Source organism: Betta splendens, chromosome 19, assembly GCF_900634795.4.
Source record: "Betta splendens chromosome 19, fBetSpl5.4, whole genome shotgun sequence".
Lineage (NCBI taxonomy): Eukaryota > Metazoa > Chordata > Actinopteri > Anabantiformes > Osphronemidae > Betta > Betta splendens.
Genome location: NC_040898.2, coordinates 11,213,436 through 11,228,325, shown reverse-complemented (window position 1 = coordinate 11,228,325; position 14,890 = coordinate 11,213,436). Strand labels below are relative to the sequence as shown.

Here is a 14,890-nt window from a genome sequence, read left to right as displayed (position 1 = left end):
GCTGCAGCAACGCTTTATTTTCACCTGGATGGTCGACGTGGCTCTTTTTCCAGATGAAACCATGGACCTTGGTGGAGAAAACATAAAAACATCACATTAATAAAAATAACATTATTATAGGAATACAGGGTAGGTATAGGTATATTATAGGTTCAATATCAAGTACGTTGCAAGAATGATTATGATGGAACGAGTCCAGAGAAATGGTTCATGAATAAATCAAATCACCTTATCGGTTTGACAGAGAGAAGAACAGGAAATGAGACACTGTTACTTCATTCATTTCATATTCATTGCATTAGTTTTAAAGTCTAACTAACCACTTTGTTTAGACTACAAGAGAGTGACATGGGTGTTATATATTACATATGATATGTCACAACAAACCCATTAAAGGCCACAAACCTGGCAACACAGTCTGTAACAACTGGCAACAGACAGATATTTTACCCAATTTTACCAATTTCACTGAAATGACAACCTACTCACAAATTTTGAGGTAAAATTATGGCATACATTTTTTTCCTATATATTAAAAGTAAAATATTTCACAGAAATTGCTTCTGTGAAGGAATCTGTTCTTAGAGCTGCACAAACCTTTTTTACCACGAGGTGGCGCCAAATCACCACATTATTATTATTTACCTATTTTACACAACCCCAGCACATACATCTATTTTTACTGCATAGAGCGTTGGTAATTTTACAGATTCAGCCTTTGTCTCAACAAAATAGACACCAGCCATCATCTAAAAAGTGTCTAAACTCAAGTTAAATCACACTAATGTCTGGTTCACGTTTGACTCTACAGTTGACCAATCAGAGGCTTCACACATCTCCATGTGAGAAGCTACAAAGGAGAAGTTAGCAGGTAAGACAGGCTTTACATTGTGTGCTGCCAAGACTGAGTTCTCGCCCTTTTGTTCCTCAGACTGTTGTGGAAACCTGACGCTGGAAACATGAAGCCCGTGATTCTTGCTCTGGTGGCGTTGCTGGTTGTAAACCACAGTGAGTAAACCTTCACGCCTGAATCATATCTGTCCTCAATCTGGAGGTGAAATGTTCATTTGTTTTCCCAATTTCTTTTGCAGGTCAAAGTTTGAAGTGTTACTGTAATTTGCCATCCTGTCCATCCAACATTGAAACCTGTTCAATGGGGTCGATCTGTACCAAAACAACCATTGGCAGTGGGTCTGTTTGTCATTCAGCTTCTATTATAATCCCTGAAAACCATCTAATCTTGTTTTCTTATTGACAGGAAATACAATTATAAGGCGCTGTCTACTACCACAGGAGTGCGTGACAGACTTCGGCTTTTCACTTTGCCAAAAATGTTACTTTGATTTGTGCAATTGAAGAGGCAGTTACATGCATTGCTTTGATCTAATAAAGAAAATGATAACTTGCAACTCTTGTCCCTATTAACTGCATTAACTCGTGTGACGTGAGCAATGGACCAATCAGAGGCTTCACATGGCGCTCATGTGCGTCTCATGTCTCATGTGTGGCCTTGATTAATGGGTGTGAGGAAAATCCAGGTGATAGTGATAAAGCTGAGGGGGATGGATTTAACATGCATCAATTAGACAAAAAGCCCATGAAAAGAAGCCTCCAACCTGGCAACACACAGTCACAGGAAGCTACAGAAGGAGAGACCAGGTAAGACATACTGACGTTGTTGCACATGTTTCCTTCACAGAATGGTGTGTGGAAACATGAAGACTGTAACTCTTGTTCTCTTTGTGCTGCTGGTTTTGAACCACGGTGAGTAAAGCCCCACCTGCTCATTAATGTAAAGTTTAAGGTCTGTTTGTGTCCGGTATTCAACACTTTGCTCACGTTCCGACAAACAAAACAACTCTCTGCTTTGACTCTAATTGTTTTTCCTCATTTCCAGGTGAATGTTTGGTGTGCAACTGTGCAGGCACTATCTGTAAAAGCAAATTTCAGACCTGCACTGCGGATCAGGTCTGTGGTACAGTTCACCTTCCATGTAAGTACATGTTTTCACATGGTTTGAAAAAACGTGACTCAGAACCTCATTGTCTTTTTCCCCTTTTTTTTGTTACAGACATGACCAGAGGTTGTGTCACACAAGAGCTCTGCCTGTTTGAGACTGTTCACTCTAGACCTTGTTCTATGTGCATGGATGATCTGTGCAACAAATGAGCAACGTCTCCCGACGGCTGAACCATCTGCCTTGTGCTCTTAATAAAGATGCAACTGTTTTTTATTTACCTTGTTATATTGGAAGTACAGACTCCCTCTTAAAAAAAAACAAAAAAACTCCTGTAGCCTTTTAATTAGAGGTGTTTAAGCTCTGAGCTTTCTGTCTGGTGAATTGGCTGACGTCCGTATCACAAATGGTTGATTTCTCTCTTGCTGAGTCAGGTTTGTTAGCTCACCAGCTCTAAATGCAACATTTTAGCAAAACGTTCATCTGAACACTTACAGGCATGTCTTCCTATAAAAAAACACTGCTTTATCCACTTCACTGTATTGTACCCATCACTTCCTGTTTGTACTTTGGGTGGCGCCAAGACAATGTTTGAACAATCGGATCGAACGCTGACCCACGCCTCATAATCCTGACTGTTCCTAAAAGAAGTCATACTTTACTGATTAGCAACACTCGCACATGGGGAGCTAGCGTGAAGTGCCTTGCCTCAAGGACAAACCTGGTGGGCTCAACTGGGTCCCAACAGGCGACTTCCTGCTTCTCAGACCGACGCTCTACCCACCGGACAGCAACACAGACAGGAGGTCATCTAACGTTGGGTGAGTTGCGCTTTTCTACCAAATGAAGGTCCCTAATTCACAGTAGCGCACACACTCCAGCCCTCCAGCCTTGTGCAGTTCATCATGTACAGGAGGCCTTCGTTTAGGTGAGATGCGCGGTGACAGGGATTCTGCACACACACCGTTTTCAAAGAAAAAACAAAAAACCACACAAATAAAAGGAAAATGGACAAAGAGACAACTAACTTGCACACCCACCCAAACACAAAGAGCACAACCTAGTCAGGTAGAGGCAGCCCACTGCACCGAGTCACCTCTGTCAAGCTGCCTGACTCAGTGAAAAAAGTGCCCTAGTCTGTACTATTGTCACCTACTGAGTGACTAATGCACAGACCCCGGGTCAGTGGTGTGAAGCACAGACTCATGGAACAAATTTAGAAAACACGACTCTTCAATTCATGAAGAATTTATTCTCAAAATATAAATCATAAACTAAATATCACTTTGCAGAAATATATACTTACAGCATATGGTGATGTAATTTGCAATAGCAATAAAATAAATAGTAATAAAGAATAGTTTAAAAACCTTAAAGAACTTTAGTTGGGTTGTAAGGCTTATAGGTGCTGGAACAACAGTTTCCTTACACATTGTTCTCTTGCTGCCAGCATTCAAGTCAACTAAACTAATGTGAGAAATAAAGAAGAATGTAAAATCAAACAAATGATAACTCATCACTTAAAGTGGTCGTAACTGGAAAATCTGCTGCTTCTGTACGTGCTAAAGGTCCAGTATTTTTAGCAGCAGCGAATCTCTTCGTTGTTCCTTCCTCATTGTGAAGGTGAGTAAAGGTGAGATTTGGGTCCCGATTTAAAAAAACAAACCAAAAAGTTAAAAATGATTGCTCGTTTAATCAGAAGCTCCTGCTCCTACTTAACCTGAGGGTTGTCCAGTTTCTGGAAAGCTGGAGATTAAAGGTCTCTACTTTCTGTAAGGCACTTCAGAGTTTAAGAAATGATTGACTGGGCGGTTGGTCAATGTATAGAAACATTTGATGAGAAAATGAGAGCGTTCTATTCAGGTGTGATCGTTAAAGGGGTTAAATCCCTGAGTCTGGGTTTACTGTATGTACAGCTTTGCCATGTTTCATATGGGTTTATACTGTACTTCCTGTATTTAAGTGCTACTTTCAACTGTGTTGTCAGCACTGCAAGGTTACAATATGAAGCATGTAACAGCAGGTAATACATACCACAATAAAATAACATGCAGTGCATTGTGTAGTGCAGTTTGCCAACTGGTGTCACATGATGTGAATGGTCCTGATCGGGTGATCTGAGGCTTTGGCTTCTACAGGCAGCGGTGGGAATCTGCAGCTCCTTCCTCTCGTTTCCTTTAGAGATGCGTTCACTTACATGAAAATATGTTCACAACAAATGATACGCGTTGAATCTAAGGAGTGAACTTGAATTCATGACCATCACAAGCTCATAACTGACCTCTGGTGAAGTTGTCCAGGAGCTTAAACCCCCTCACAGAGCTGCATTTGAATAACAAGTAAAACACGGAGGAATTCAGTACTACTAATAATAAATACTTGTCTTTAGCTCGTGCGAGAGCTGCTGCACCACTTCCTTAGGGCCACTCCGCTGGTGCTCAGCACCACGCACAGCGCCCCCCCGAGGCTCCACAGGGTCGGCTCGCGGTTGAAGAAGATAAACTGGAATGTGAACGCCAGCACCAGGTCCACCGTCCTCATCAGGGCCACGGGTCCGGCCTTCTCGATCTGCAGCGCCTTGGTGAGGAAGGACTGGCCGGCGATTCCCAGCACCGCGATCAAGATCATTATCCAGCGGTCGCGTCCGCAGGACGGCGCCTTCCACTCCCCCAGGACGGAAACGGTGATGATGCACTCGATCAAGCCGATGACGGCGTAGTACCAGACGGACAGGTAGTAATGGACACTTTTCCCCATCTTACGAAGGACGACCATTGTGAAAGCTGCAGCGATTGCTCCTAGAATAAATAAAACAGGAGACTAAGTAAAACTTTTCCACAAATATATGGTTCATTCGTTAACAACATTGATTTTGTCACCTGAAAAGGCTGCAATAGTCCCCTTGATGTGGTTGGTGTAGTTGCCCTCGATGCCCCGGACGTGGTCGCCGAACAGGAACGGCGGCCGCGCGATCAGGATGACCCCAGTGAGAGTGAAGGCGGTGAAGACGCAGTCCCAAATTGTACATCTCTCCTTCAGGAAGATCCAAGCCAGCAGCGAGGTAAAGACCGGGTTACTGAGGGCACAAAAGGGCTGAAGGTGTAAATAGGGGACGGACGTGCAAAGCTGAGGGGAACGCGTCGAGAGGTCGAGCCCCATGTCATTGGATGTTCGCTCACCTGAACATGATGACGGTGGCGTCCGCTAGTTGCATCTGCTGAACGGCATAGAAGAGCAGGATCATGGCGTTGGAGCCGATGAAGCCCCGGAGCACCAGGTAGATACGCTTATCTCTGGGACCTAGGAACCCTGTCCTGGAGGGGCAGAGACGTGAGGGCGATGGATGAATGAGCGTGACTGTGGATGGATGACTGGACTGAGCGATCGAGGGCCAAATGGAATGAATTTTAGAAAAGGAGCGAAGCTGAAAAGTGAGGTGTACTAAGAAATGACAAATGACTGGATGCTTGAATAGGCTGATGGATACATTTAGGTTATGTGGAAATAAAAAGTGATGGATGGATGGGGCTGAATTAATGTAATGTGTGTGACGAATGATGCATGGAGAGGTATGTGAATACACTGAAGCACTGTTTATAGTCTCCAGGAATAAATCTGGCCTGATTTAAAGCCATAAAAAGCTAACAGGGTCATAATAAGCATAGGAATCTTTAACATGTGCATGTTTCTACAGTATCACATTACATATAAACATCAAACTCTATGGGAAGCCTTTATTCTCGTCCTTCCCACATAGTTTACTGGTGTCAGTGGGATTAGAGAGATAGAACCTGTGATTAACGTCAACTGCATGTGTGGGAATTTAAAGGTTTGAGGGCGGCCTGCCTTCGCGCTTACTTGTGGTAGATGAGCAACGGTAGAACAAAGAGCATCTGGAAGAAGCAGCGGATGGCGCTGATCTCTATGGCGTGGACCCCCTGGATGGTTTTCACCAGGAGGGAAATGATGGAAAAGATGGCGGCGGCCAGGAAGGCGTAGAACAGGCCGAGACCGGGACAACCCTTTGGTTTCTCTGCATCTGTGGGAAAGCAGTAACAGGGAGCGGGGGCACTGAATTCCTGAGCACCGCATGAGCTCCGGCACGAAGGCCAACGACAAAAGGTCTCCACAAGACAGAGGTGTAGCGTTAGCGGAACCTGTCGGTGGAACAATAAGCTGCTGGAGATTACGTTTCAACCTGAGGTCACTTGGGAATCTGTCTTTGTGCTTGTCCACCGCATGTGATCTACTTACATTCCTTGTGTTCGACCAAGACGTGGGAGCAGTTCTGGCCCCGTTTATCACATGCACCTTTTGAATGAACTGAGTCACAGGCGCTTCTTACTGCTCTGTACATTTCCATAGCCACACTTGGTTTGCCTCAGTGGGAAAAGCCTTGGTTGCGTCACTCGGGCTCAAACCTCAGCACTGACACCATTCCTCCTGTAGCTCATTACCAAACAGGAATCAGGGCTTTTAAACGTGTTTTGTAGCGGCGCTCGGGTGCAGTGGCTTTGCGCGAGCGAACTGTCATCAAGGATGATGCAAATGTCAAACTGTGTTACAGCAGCTGTCAGGCCACACACTTCACAACCAGGCCAACAAAGTGCGGCTGCACGCCAGCATTAAAAACCGTTATAACCGTTAAAGCACTATGACGCAACGCAAGTGATGGGATTACGTCACGTTAACGAGTATTTTATAAAGACATATACGGTACATTCGCTGTGATTTACTCGTGAGCCTATCGCTTCCTCCTCGGCTGGAGCCCTGCTTATAGGCTAATATCATCCACGTGGTACCGGTAACGACTAATATGACGTTACACGGTTGTATAACGCAGGAAGTCGCCGGCTCGGCCGCTCTCAGCTGCATCTCCCCCGCGCTCCTCCGTTACCTCGTTGCGCGCCTTCTTCCCAGGACGAGGACCGTCCTCTGACGCAAAGCGCCGGCGGGCACAGGGCTCTCCTCCCGCCGCCCGGCCGTGACGCGCCGCCGCCTCCCGGTTCCTCCGCATCGTCACCGGCGTCGCGGTCGTCGTCGTCGTCGTAGCCGCACGGCACGTGGCAATTACTCCCCAGGAGGATCGTCTCCGCCGCGCGCTCGTCGTCGCGGCCGCGGGGCCCGTCCGCGTCGAACTCCACGGTAACGTCGTCGCCTACGGACGAAGGCCTCTCGCGCGCGCAGTGGTTACGGTCGCCCATGGTGAGATCGGCATGCCTTCATCAGCGTCCTGTCCGCACGCGCCCGCGTCCTGAGTGACTGACGGCGCGAGGTTAATGACTAACCTCGCTGGCAGGAGACGGGCGCCCATGCGCTGGTTGTTTCACCCGCAGGGGGGCACAACTGGTCCCGAACACAGTGTGCGGGACGACCAGAACACTGGGACGCGTTACGCCCATCGCACAGGGAGCTGGGCTGCGAACCAACCAAAAGCAGCTGACACACACGCCTGTTGAGGCAGATTAAATTCTAGGAGGAAGGAAAAGGGAAAGCAAGTCATGGTGATGATTTGATTGCACATAACCATGACCCGTGACACCGTTATTACGTGATTGTGAGATGTATGTTTGACATATTACATCACAGAATACGTCATATATGATTTGATTGATTGCGGTGTCATTCAAGCTCCTGGGAAAACAATTTCTGTCTCTACTGATTTTATTGATCAGTCCTTATCGTTAACTGATAAGAAAGACCTACTGTTTTAACAGCCTGCTCCTATCTGCGTGTGGGTCGTTCTAAAACATACTTGCGGTGAACAAACTTCAATAAGAGAGGCTTTTACGATGCAGCGTTTTAGTATTTATTACTACTGTACATGAAAGTCAGCAACAAGATGGCGAAGCGATAGCGAAGGTCCTCTATCATCGCCCAGCTAGAGTAAAATGACACGTGTACAGAACAGTAAGTCTGTGCTAATAAATAAAATGTTACACATCATATCTACACTCAATCTAGGAAAATAAAACACTGACTGGTCCCCTCTACATACAAAAGCATTATATAAATTACTGTACAAAGCATTGTAGAAACGTAAACAATATATTTGGCAAATTGTTGTCAGTGAACTTGTTAGTCGCTGCTTCTTTTGTGTCGGAGGAAGAGTACCGTGTGAAAGCACAGGTAGCTGCACAGTGGCCGGCTTTTAGTGGAAGAGACAACAATGGGTTTTGTCAATGAGGGAGAAAAGGGGCAAGAGTGCAGTGAAAGCGAGAGGGCCGGGGCGACACAGTGGGACGCTTCTAGCGAGGCATTCATCGGGAAGCGACGCTGCGAGCGTCTGTGGACAGTCTTGCTCAGCCGCGAGAGCGACCGAACGCCCACCCGCCGTTTCTCACGGCGTCCGTGGCTTCTTTGTTCCCCGCACTGAACCAATCGATGTGTAAAGTGGAGCCAGAAGGCTGATGGGACGCAGGTTGACGAGCCCGTCCTGTCGTTTCTACTGTTCAGACAGTGAAAACGTGAACGTGTGGGACTCCCCACATTCACCACCACAGAAGAAGCCTATAATTACAAATAGATGAGATGAACCTCCACCCTGAATTTTATATTTGTATGAATTTGTATTTATATGAACTTGCTTTGCCTCTTTTTCTCAAGAAAATATTTGCAATCATTTACTTGAATGTAGTCATCAAAAATACCCAATTATCAAATGCAGCAGTAAACACTGTAATTAGTTTCCCTGTAGCACAGTCAGCTGATGGAGAATAAGGCATTCCCAAAGAGGAGGGCATCAAAAGGAAAATACAGGACTAAACTAACAATGTGGGTGAAGTCTCAGTAGTGATAAGCTGAAGGAGGATTTCAGACACTTAACCTCAAACTATCCCGCTGTACTCAGCGTTTGAATGATCTAACAGTCTAAGATTCTGCTCAAGACAGCTTTTAAGCCTAGATGAAACTTTTAGGTGGTTTCTAAAGCAACTGACGTAAAAACTACAGAAGGAGACGTTTATGGATTTACGAAGGATTTAGATGCTCAGATCGATCATAAGGTGCTCATATATCTGTGTTTTCCCCTTGAAGCTGGATGCGAGCAGGAACTCCCGGTCGTCAATGGAGACGCGGGAAAATGCCCGAGGCGCCTGGATATTCAGCTCCTGGGATGGGACAAACTGGCCCCTCTTGCTGTCCCACTGGTAGACCTGCGTCAGAGAGTAATCGCTGCCCAAGATGGCGTACTGCCAGTTGCCGATGGAGACGGGCTGGAACACCATGGAGCCGCGGGACGGAAATGTCTGGGCCTCCTTGAACATGGCACCGTCCCAGCGCATCACCTTGGAGTCCCCAATGAATCTTGTCAAGCATATAAACAGGTCACCTTTGAAAGGGACAAAGGTTCAACGGGCTGTTCAGTTTACACATTCAGCTGCGAATCAGGATCCCACATAGGAGCGACGCCAGAAGGGGTTACGTAAGTCCAGATACTTTATAGCTATTTTGCATCACAACTAGATGAGCTCATGAAGAAAGGCTTGTTTGCGGGTTTAACCGAGTCGACAAATAGAAATGGATGAATGTTACATTCAACTCACCTTTGACGCGGAAGTGCTTCACAGACAAGACGTCCTCCATGTCTGGGACGTCGGTCCTGCGGTCGAACTGCTTCTGGAGCCTGTTCCACTGATACACAACAGGCCTCTGGGAGCTGCTGGACAGGATCAGGTGCGGCTTGTTGGAGATCTCCAGGTATTCGACGTCCGTGTCCCGGTACCAGGGGTGGAGCGACTGGTGGGAGTAGAAGCCGTTGCCGTTCCATTTGTACACCGTCGTGGAGCCGGCCTAAGAGAAGAACAAGCATGAGAACCCGACCGAGGTGCTTAAAAAAGCAAAAATAACACAAACACGGCTCAGTAACTCGACCTTAGAGCTGTCAGCGATCACGAAGAATGACTCCCCATCGACCATAAACGTCTCAATGTCATTAGGTTTGCGTATTTTCAGGATGTCGATGTCCTGGATCTTGATGAACTTGTTGGCCGAGGTGTCGCGCTTGTAAATGTGTGAGCCCCCGAACAGCTGCGCCACGATCACAAAGAGGTGGCTGTTGATCACCATCGGCTTGCAGACCACAGTGGAGGTGCCTGAACCAAAACAAAGCCCTGCCTCGTCACATGCTTTCATTCGAGGCGACAAACAGGACTCCTCCAGAGCGTGAACCCACTTTCAATGGTGTCGTAGGTCCTGAAGGTCATCTCGACGTGATCCCATTCCAGGAAGTTGCACGTTCCAGCAAAAGGTTGGGCAAACACGACGAACTGATCCATGCCAAAGGTGAAGGCCTCCACCGAAATAGACTCGAACTTCAGCGACTGATAGGAGGCAAACTCTAAAAGGAAAAGGCATCGCGCTGAAATTCTTGGAGCGGAAACAGTTAATAACGACGGGCAGGGGATGCGCCGTGGGAGAGGAAGGCGAGGCAGACAGTGAAAAACGATACCTGCTGTGATGCAGTCAAAGGAGTGTGGCAGCAGGTCATTGATTTTCCTCCCCTGGTGGCTGGGTGGACCGCTGCAGTGGATCTGGTCCAGGGTGGCGTTCGTGCTGTGCATCCATTCCACCAGCCACTTCAGCTTACAGTCACATACCAGGTTGTTGCCTCGGAGATCCCTACATGCAAGTTATTCATGTCAAACACGGCTTGCGGGATTTATTTCCAATCCATATGTTTACTGCCCTACGTCGGCATCCATAGCATTTTATTCTACTTTGGTTTATTGTGTTTATTCCTGTTTGCTTGAGGCTTTGCTCCTAACAGCATAAGCGATCATGATAGATCATATTAATAACATATATTCACGCATATTAGAACGGATTACTGTCCAAAAACAGAACTCACACTTTGGTCAAAGCGTCCATGCCACTGAAAACATCTTTGGGGAGAGTTTCAAGGTTGTTGTAAGCCAGACTCCTGGTCGAGAAAAATAAATAAAAGAAGCACAGGGACTGAATGAACTGAACAGAAGCAGGCTGTCTGTCTGCACACAGGCACTAGAGTGGAATAAACAAACTGTAATGACATCAAAATTACAAGAGATCGAGGTCAAAATGTGACCCCCCCATATTAAATTGTTCCTTTAATATAGAATTGTCATGTACTGAGTCTTTGAAAGGCTAAGCAATAAAATAAAGTGGGATAAAGAGGAAAAAAGGAGCATCGCGCTGTTCTTTATCCTCTAAAATACTCCACAGCAGAAATATTCAGGGTATTTTTAAATTCTCTTAATATAGTTCAGAAAAAAACATTATTTTATGTTTTTAGCCATCTTAACCAAAGGCCAATGTTTCAAAGCTGTCAAGTGGATAAAATTAATCCCAGCGTGTTTAAACTAACCAAGAGACAAGAGTTGCCATAAACACATCTTATTTGTGAGAGACAGAGAGAGACAGAGAGAGCGAGAGAGAGAGAGAGAGAGAGAGAGAACTCCTAACCAGAGGGAGATGAGAATAAAGTGGAATGTCAGCATAATTCATGAATTGTGCATTATTTATGTGAGAGTTGGTTTTCCAGGGGAGAGAGGCCTTTGAGTTTGTGCGAGAATGTGCTCTCCAAACAGACGGGGGATAGAGAAAGTGGAAAGGATTCCAGCAGGGGCCATTAAATAATGTATTTCAGTATATGATGCATTCAAGATATCTCCTAGTAATACATTTATTCATAATGTGTGTTGGAAAACTTTGTTTGCTTTCCACCAAAACAAATAAATGTAACCACTGAACAGGAAAGGTGCATTTTAAGGTGGTTTACAGAGCCACGTTACACACATAAATCTTAATATTAAAGTACTTATACCACAGGTTAGAGCAGAGGATATGATTTTTCTTGTACTCCTTCATGTGAAACTATTATGTAGAAGAGATGAAAGTCGTCCGCCTCACTGATAAGCAACACAAGTGTGCTCCAGGGCTGCTCTGTCAGCCACAACATGAAATGCATTGGGTACAACCTGGCTCAAGGACTCCGGGACAGACTACAGGTCATCTGGTTTAAGGTTACAGTGCGGTTATATTTAGTGTCAGCCCACAGGTCACGCACAGGTTCTCCGCTCACTTTAGGAGAGGCTTACTCATACTAGCAGAGAGACAATGAATAGAGACATAATACTCACAGATGTATCAGTGCTTTAAGGCCCCGGAAAGCAAATGGAGAAATGGATGCAATCTTGTTATTTTCAATAAATCTGTAAATGAAGGATGAAGGATTAGATTTTTGACAGATTTGTTTATTATGTTGCAGAAGTTTCCAAAACATTACCTTTAACATTGAACATACTGTCACAGTGAATCATTTAATATATATCAGTGTGTGGTTACAAAGGGAATCGGATCAGCTCACCAGCTTTTATTTAGTAATAATACTGATAATGTGAAATGGGCTTTACAGTACATGCAAGATGGACCCAGTTTCATGATTTGATTCGATTGATGCTGACTGGTGTAAGGTTTCAGACCATTCCAGTATACCACGTACAGCCTGAGTGTGAAATGATTATATATCACATTACACTGTTTATTATAAACATCTCTTAATGATAAATACTCACAGATATTCAAGATGTGGTAAACCCAAAAATGCATCTTCGTCAATTAGGTCAAATGAGTTTGCTGTGAACAATCTGTAAAGAGAGAAAAGAGCAAATAAAAACAAAATAATTAGCTTTTGTGAAAATGCCATCAATTCTCACTTTTCTGCTTGCTTGGCTTTAGGAGCTTGTTCCTACAATCAAATCTGTGACTCTGAAGTGCTTTACAATGTGTGCTCTTGTACCAAACAGAAGACAGCAGGCGCATTGTGCATTTGTTCCTACAGTATGTGTTTAAAGAATGAAGTGGAGAAATAGCAGCTCACTCCTACGGGCTTTTTCGGGAAATGAATGAAAGAGACAAAGGGCTGCGTCCTCCCACATGTTTCTGAGCCATCTTTAAACCAGCAATGCGGGAATTGTCTTCAACTAAAACACTGATTTTGAGCTTGATTTTTTTTTTTTTACTGGAGCGACTGAGATTATTCAAGTGTTTTTCTTATTAGTAAACAAAATTATTTAAATCATATGCAAAACACCTGCCTCAAAGTGCAAAAGATCAGAACTGTTTTATTTTATCTTTTTTCTTTCTTGGAAGCAGCTTCATGTAACTTTGGCAGATAATAACAGAAGTTGAATTCAACTTCTCCTCCTTCTGGTCAGACATATTCCAGGCACTAATAAGACTTTATTCTAGTGACTGATGTGCCAGGTGAATGGTGCTTAGGAAATGATTATGCTGGGATAAAATGATTGGTAACTAAAAAAGCTGCGTGATTGGAGGCTTCATCTTGTCTGTAGCAGTGAGGTTGCTGTTTGTTCATTATTTAAGTCTACCTCATGCTTCTCTCCTCCGTCCCCAGCCCCTGCTGTTAGTTTCTGTAGCCATGTGGTGTGTTGCATAATGCTGACACAATTAGAGAGAATCCCCCTTTAAATCTGCATCTCAGCCTCTATGCAAGTCCGGCTTTATTGTTTATGTACGACAGACAGACAGACGGACACTCACAGCAGTTGCAGGGCAGGCGTGTGAACAAAGCTTCCCCCGATGATTTCGTTAAAGCCAGTCTTGACAAAGGATCTGAACGAATTAAAAATGATTAATTGCGAAAGAATACACGATAAAGTTGAGACTTGTCTATAAATATTTGTCTACGTAAAAACTAAATATCCCGAAAACGTGTTATGTAAATGACGACATATGTCACAATGCAAACGAGGAGCAGCATCACTTACAGTGAGACGACGTCGGAGGGGAAGCTGTGGGGCACAGATCGGACGTTCTCGCACAGGGCATTATCTTTGGTGCAGGTACATCCAGGGGGGCATCTGGGCTGCCTCACTCTCCGTCCGTCCGCTGATACCAGGCAGACGGCGGCGACCCACAGCACGAGCGTCCGTCCTCTCCATCCCGGGTGTCCCATCGCTTCTGTCCGGCCCGAGCAATAACAGCCCTCGTCATGCAACTTCTACGCGCAATCCAAAAAGAGTGGCGGAGGGGGTGGGTTTAGCGGGGGTTTCTGCTTTATGCAGCGATTTCTGCCTTGTTTCTTTTAATAACAGATCGCACCCTGATGCCGGTTTGTTTCTATGCCTCTTGCGTCTCAATAGGACGGCGCCAGTCCAGTGGATTCGTTCTGCAGGGCGCAGGATTACGAATGCGGGCACAGACAGGGCAGCAAACAGTCATTTCATTTTTAGTCATTAAAAGCAATCATGTCGAGTTCCCTAATTGGACGCGCTGCTAAAGACGGGTATATATCAAATAATTGTGCCGCTTACAAAGAAGTTGTCTCGTAGACTCGATTCTGCGGGCGTCAAAGGGAAAAAAGGAACAAGCGAGCGCTCCCCGGAGAGAAAAGGAGACGGGAAGAAAGAGAGACACTGGGGTGAGAGGGGGGAGGAGGGGAGGCCCCAAAGGTGCGCTTTTTTATCAGCGGTGTCAGACATTATTTATGCGCGCGTCGGAGGCGTGCATGGCTAATGGGGAGCGGCTATTCATGCGGCTCTGTGCACAAACACCTGCCTCGCTCATTCAAATGCTGCCTCCTTTCTTCCCCGCTCCGGCATAATGATGACACCCACTGACAAAAGAGGACGGGGTTCTGTTGAAAGACAATTAGCAATGCGGTGACATTATGGTAGAGGAAATGTCTCGCGGAGCAGACATCATATAGGGAGCTTGATATAAAAACGCAGCAATGAATTTCATAATGTGTAATACTGTTTTATGAGAGTTTTTTCACGTTATAACATAGCTGTTTTTTCAGTTCCACTTTGTTAAGTTTAGTTTGAAACACTAGAGGTTTGTTTCTAGACCGAGGCAGACTTTCACCTCTGCCACCTCTTATGTCCCAAGGTTTCAAACATTCATACAGCATAATACCCTCTTTATGTCAGT

At 45.3% G+C, this 14,890-nt stretch overlaps 2 protein-coding genes across 2 annotated transcripts; both read right to left on the bottom strand.

Annotated features, from left to right (window-relative positions):
* Nucleotides 1–3,189: 3,189 nt before the first annotated feature.
* slc35g1 (solute carrier family 35 member G1) lies at nucleotides 3,190–7,605 on the bottom strand. Its single transcript, XM_029135336.3, has 5 exons — nucleotides 6,855–7,605; nucleotides 5,816–5,996; nucleotides 5,137–5,271; nucleotides 4,837–5,033; nucleotides 3,190–4,755 (listed from the first exon to the last, which is right to left on the bottom strand). The coding sequence occupies exons 1-5, from the start codon at nucleotides 7,159–7,161 to the stop codon at nucleotides 4,343–4,345; spliced, it is 1,233 nt and encodes a 410-aa protein (XP_028991169.1). The 5' UTR covers nucleotides 7,162–7,605; the 3' UTR covers nucleotides 3,190–4,342.
* Nucleotides 7,606–7,742: 137 nt separating this feature from the next.
* Nucleotides 7,743–14,354, bottom strand: lgi1b (leucine-rich, glioma inactivated 1b). Its single transcript, XM_029135335.3, has 12 exons — nucleotides 14,272–14,354; nucleotides 14,060–14,126; nucleotides 13,726–13,958; nucleotides 13,499–13,570; nucleotides 12,511–12,582; nucleotides 12,076–12,147; nucleotides 10,806–10,877; nucleotides 10,407–10,576; nucleotides 10,131–10,295; nucleotides 9,830–10,050; nucleotides 9,502–9,748; nucleotides 7,743–9,287 (listed from the first exon to the last, which is right to left on the bottom strand). Exons 3-12 carry the CDS (start codon nucleotides 13,911–13,913, stop codon nucleotides 8,938–8,940), a joined length of 1,629 nt encoding a protein of 542 aa, XP_028991168.1. The 5' UTR covers nucleotides 13,914–13,958; nucleotides 14,060–14,126; nucleotides 14,272–14,354; the 3' UTR covers nucleotides 7,743–8,937.
* Nucleotides 14,355–14,890: the final 536 nt, after the last annotated feature.

Bases quoted from the DNA above. Each gene is read 5' to 3' on its own strand.
- slc35g1 (XM_029135336.3), bottom strand. From the start codon at position 7,161: ATGGGCGACCGTAACCACTGCGCGCGCGAGAGGCCTTCGTCCGTAGGC. The intron at 5,997-6,854 runs GTAACGGAGGAG...GCTTTCCCACAG, and splicing joins GGAAGAAGGCGCGCAACGAG to ATGCAGAGAAACCAAAGGGT. The intron at 5,272-5,815 runs GTAAGCGCGAAG...CTGCCCCTCCAG, and splicing joins CCGTTGCTCATCTACCACAA to GACAGGGTTCCTAGGTCCCA.
- lgi1b (XM_029135335.3), bottom strand. From the start codon at position 13,913: ATGGGACACCCGGGATGGAGAGGACGGACGCTCGTGCTGTGGGTCGCC. The intron at 12,148-12,510 runs GTGAGTATTTAT...CTTCATTTACAG, and splicing joins TTACCACATCTTGAATATCT to ATTTATTGAAAATAACAAGA. The intron at 10,051-10,130 runs GTGGGTTCACGC...GTTTTGGTTCAG, and splicing joins GACCTACGACACCATTGAAA to GCACCTCCACTGTGGTCTGC.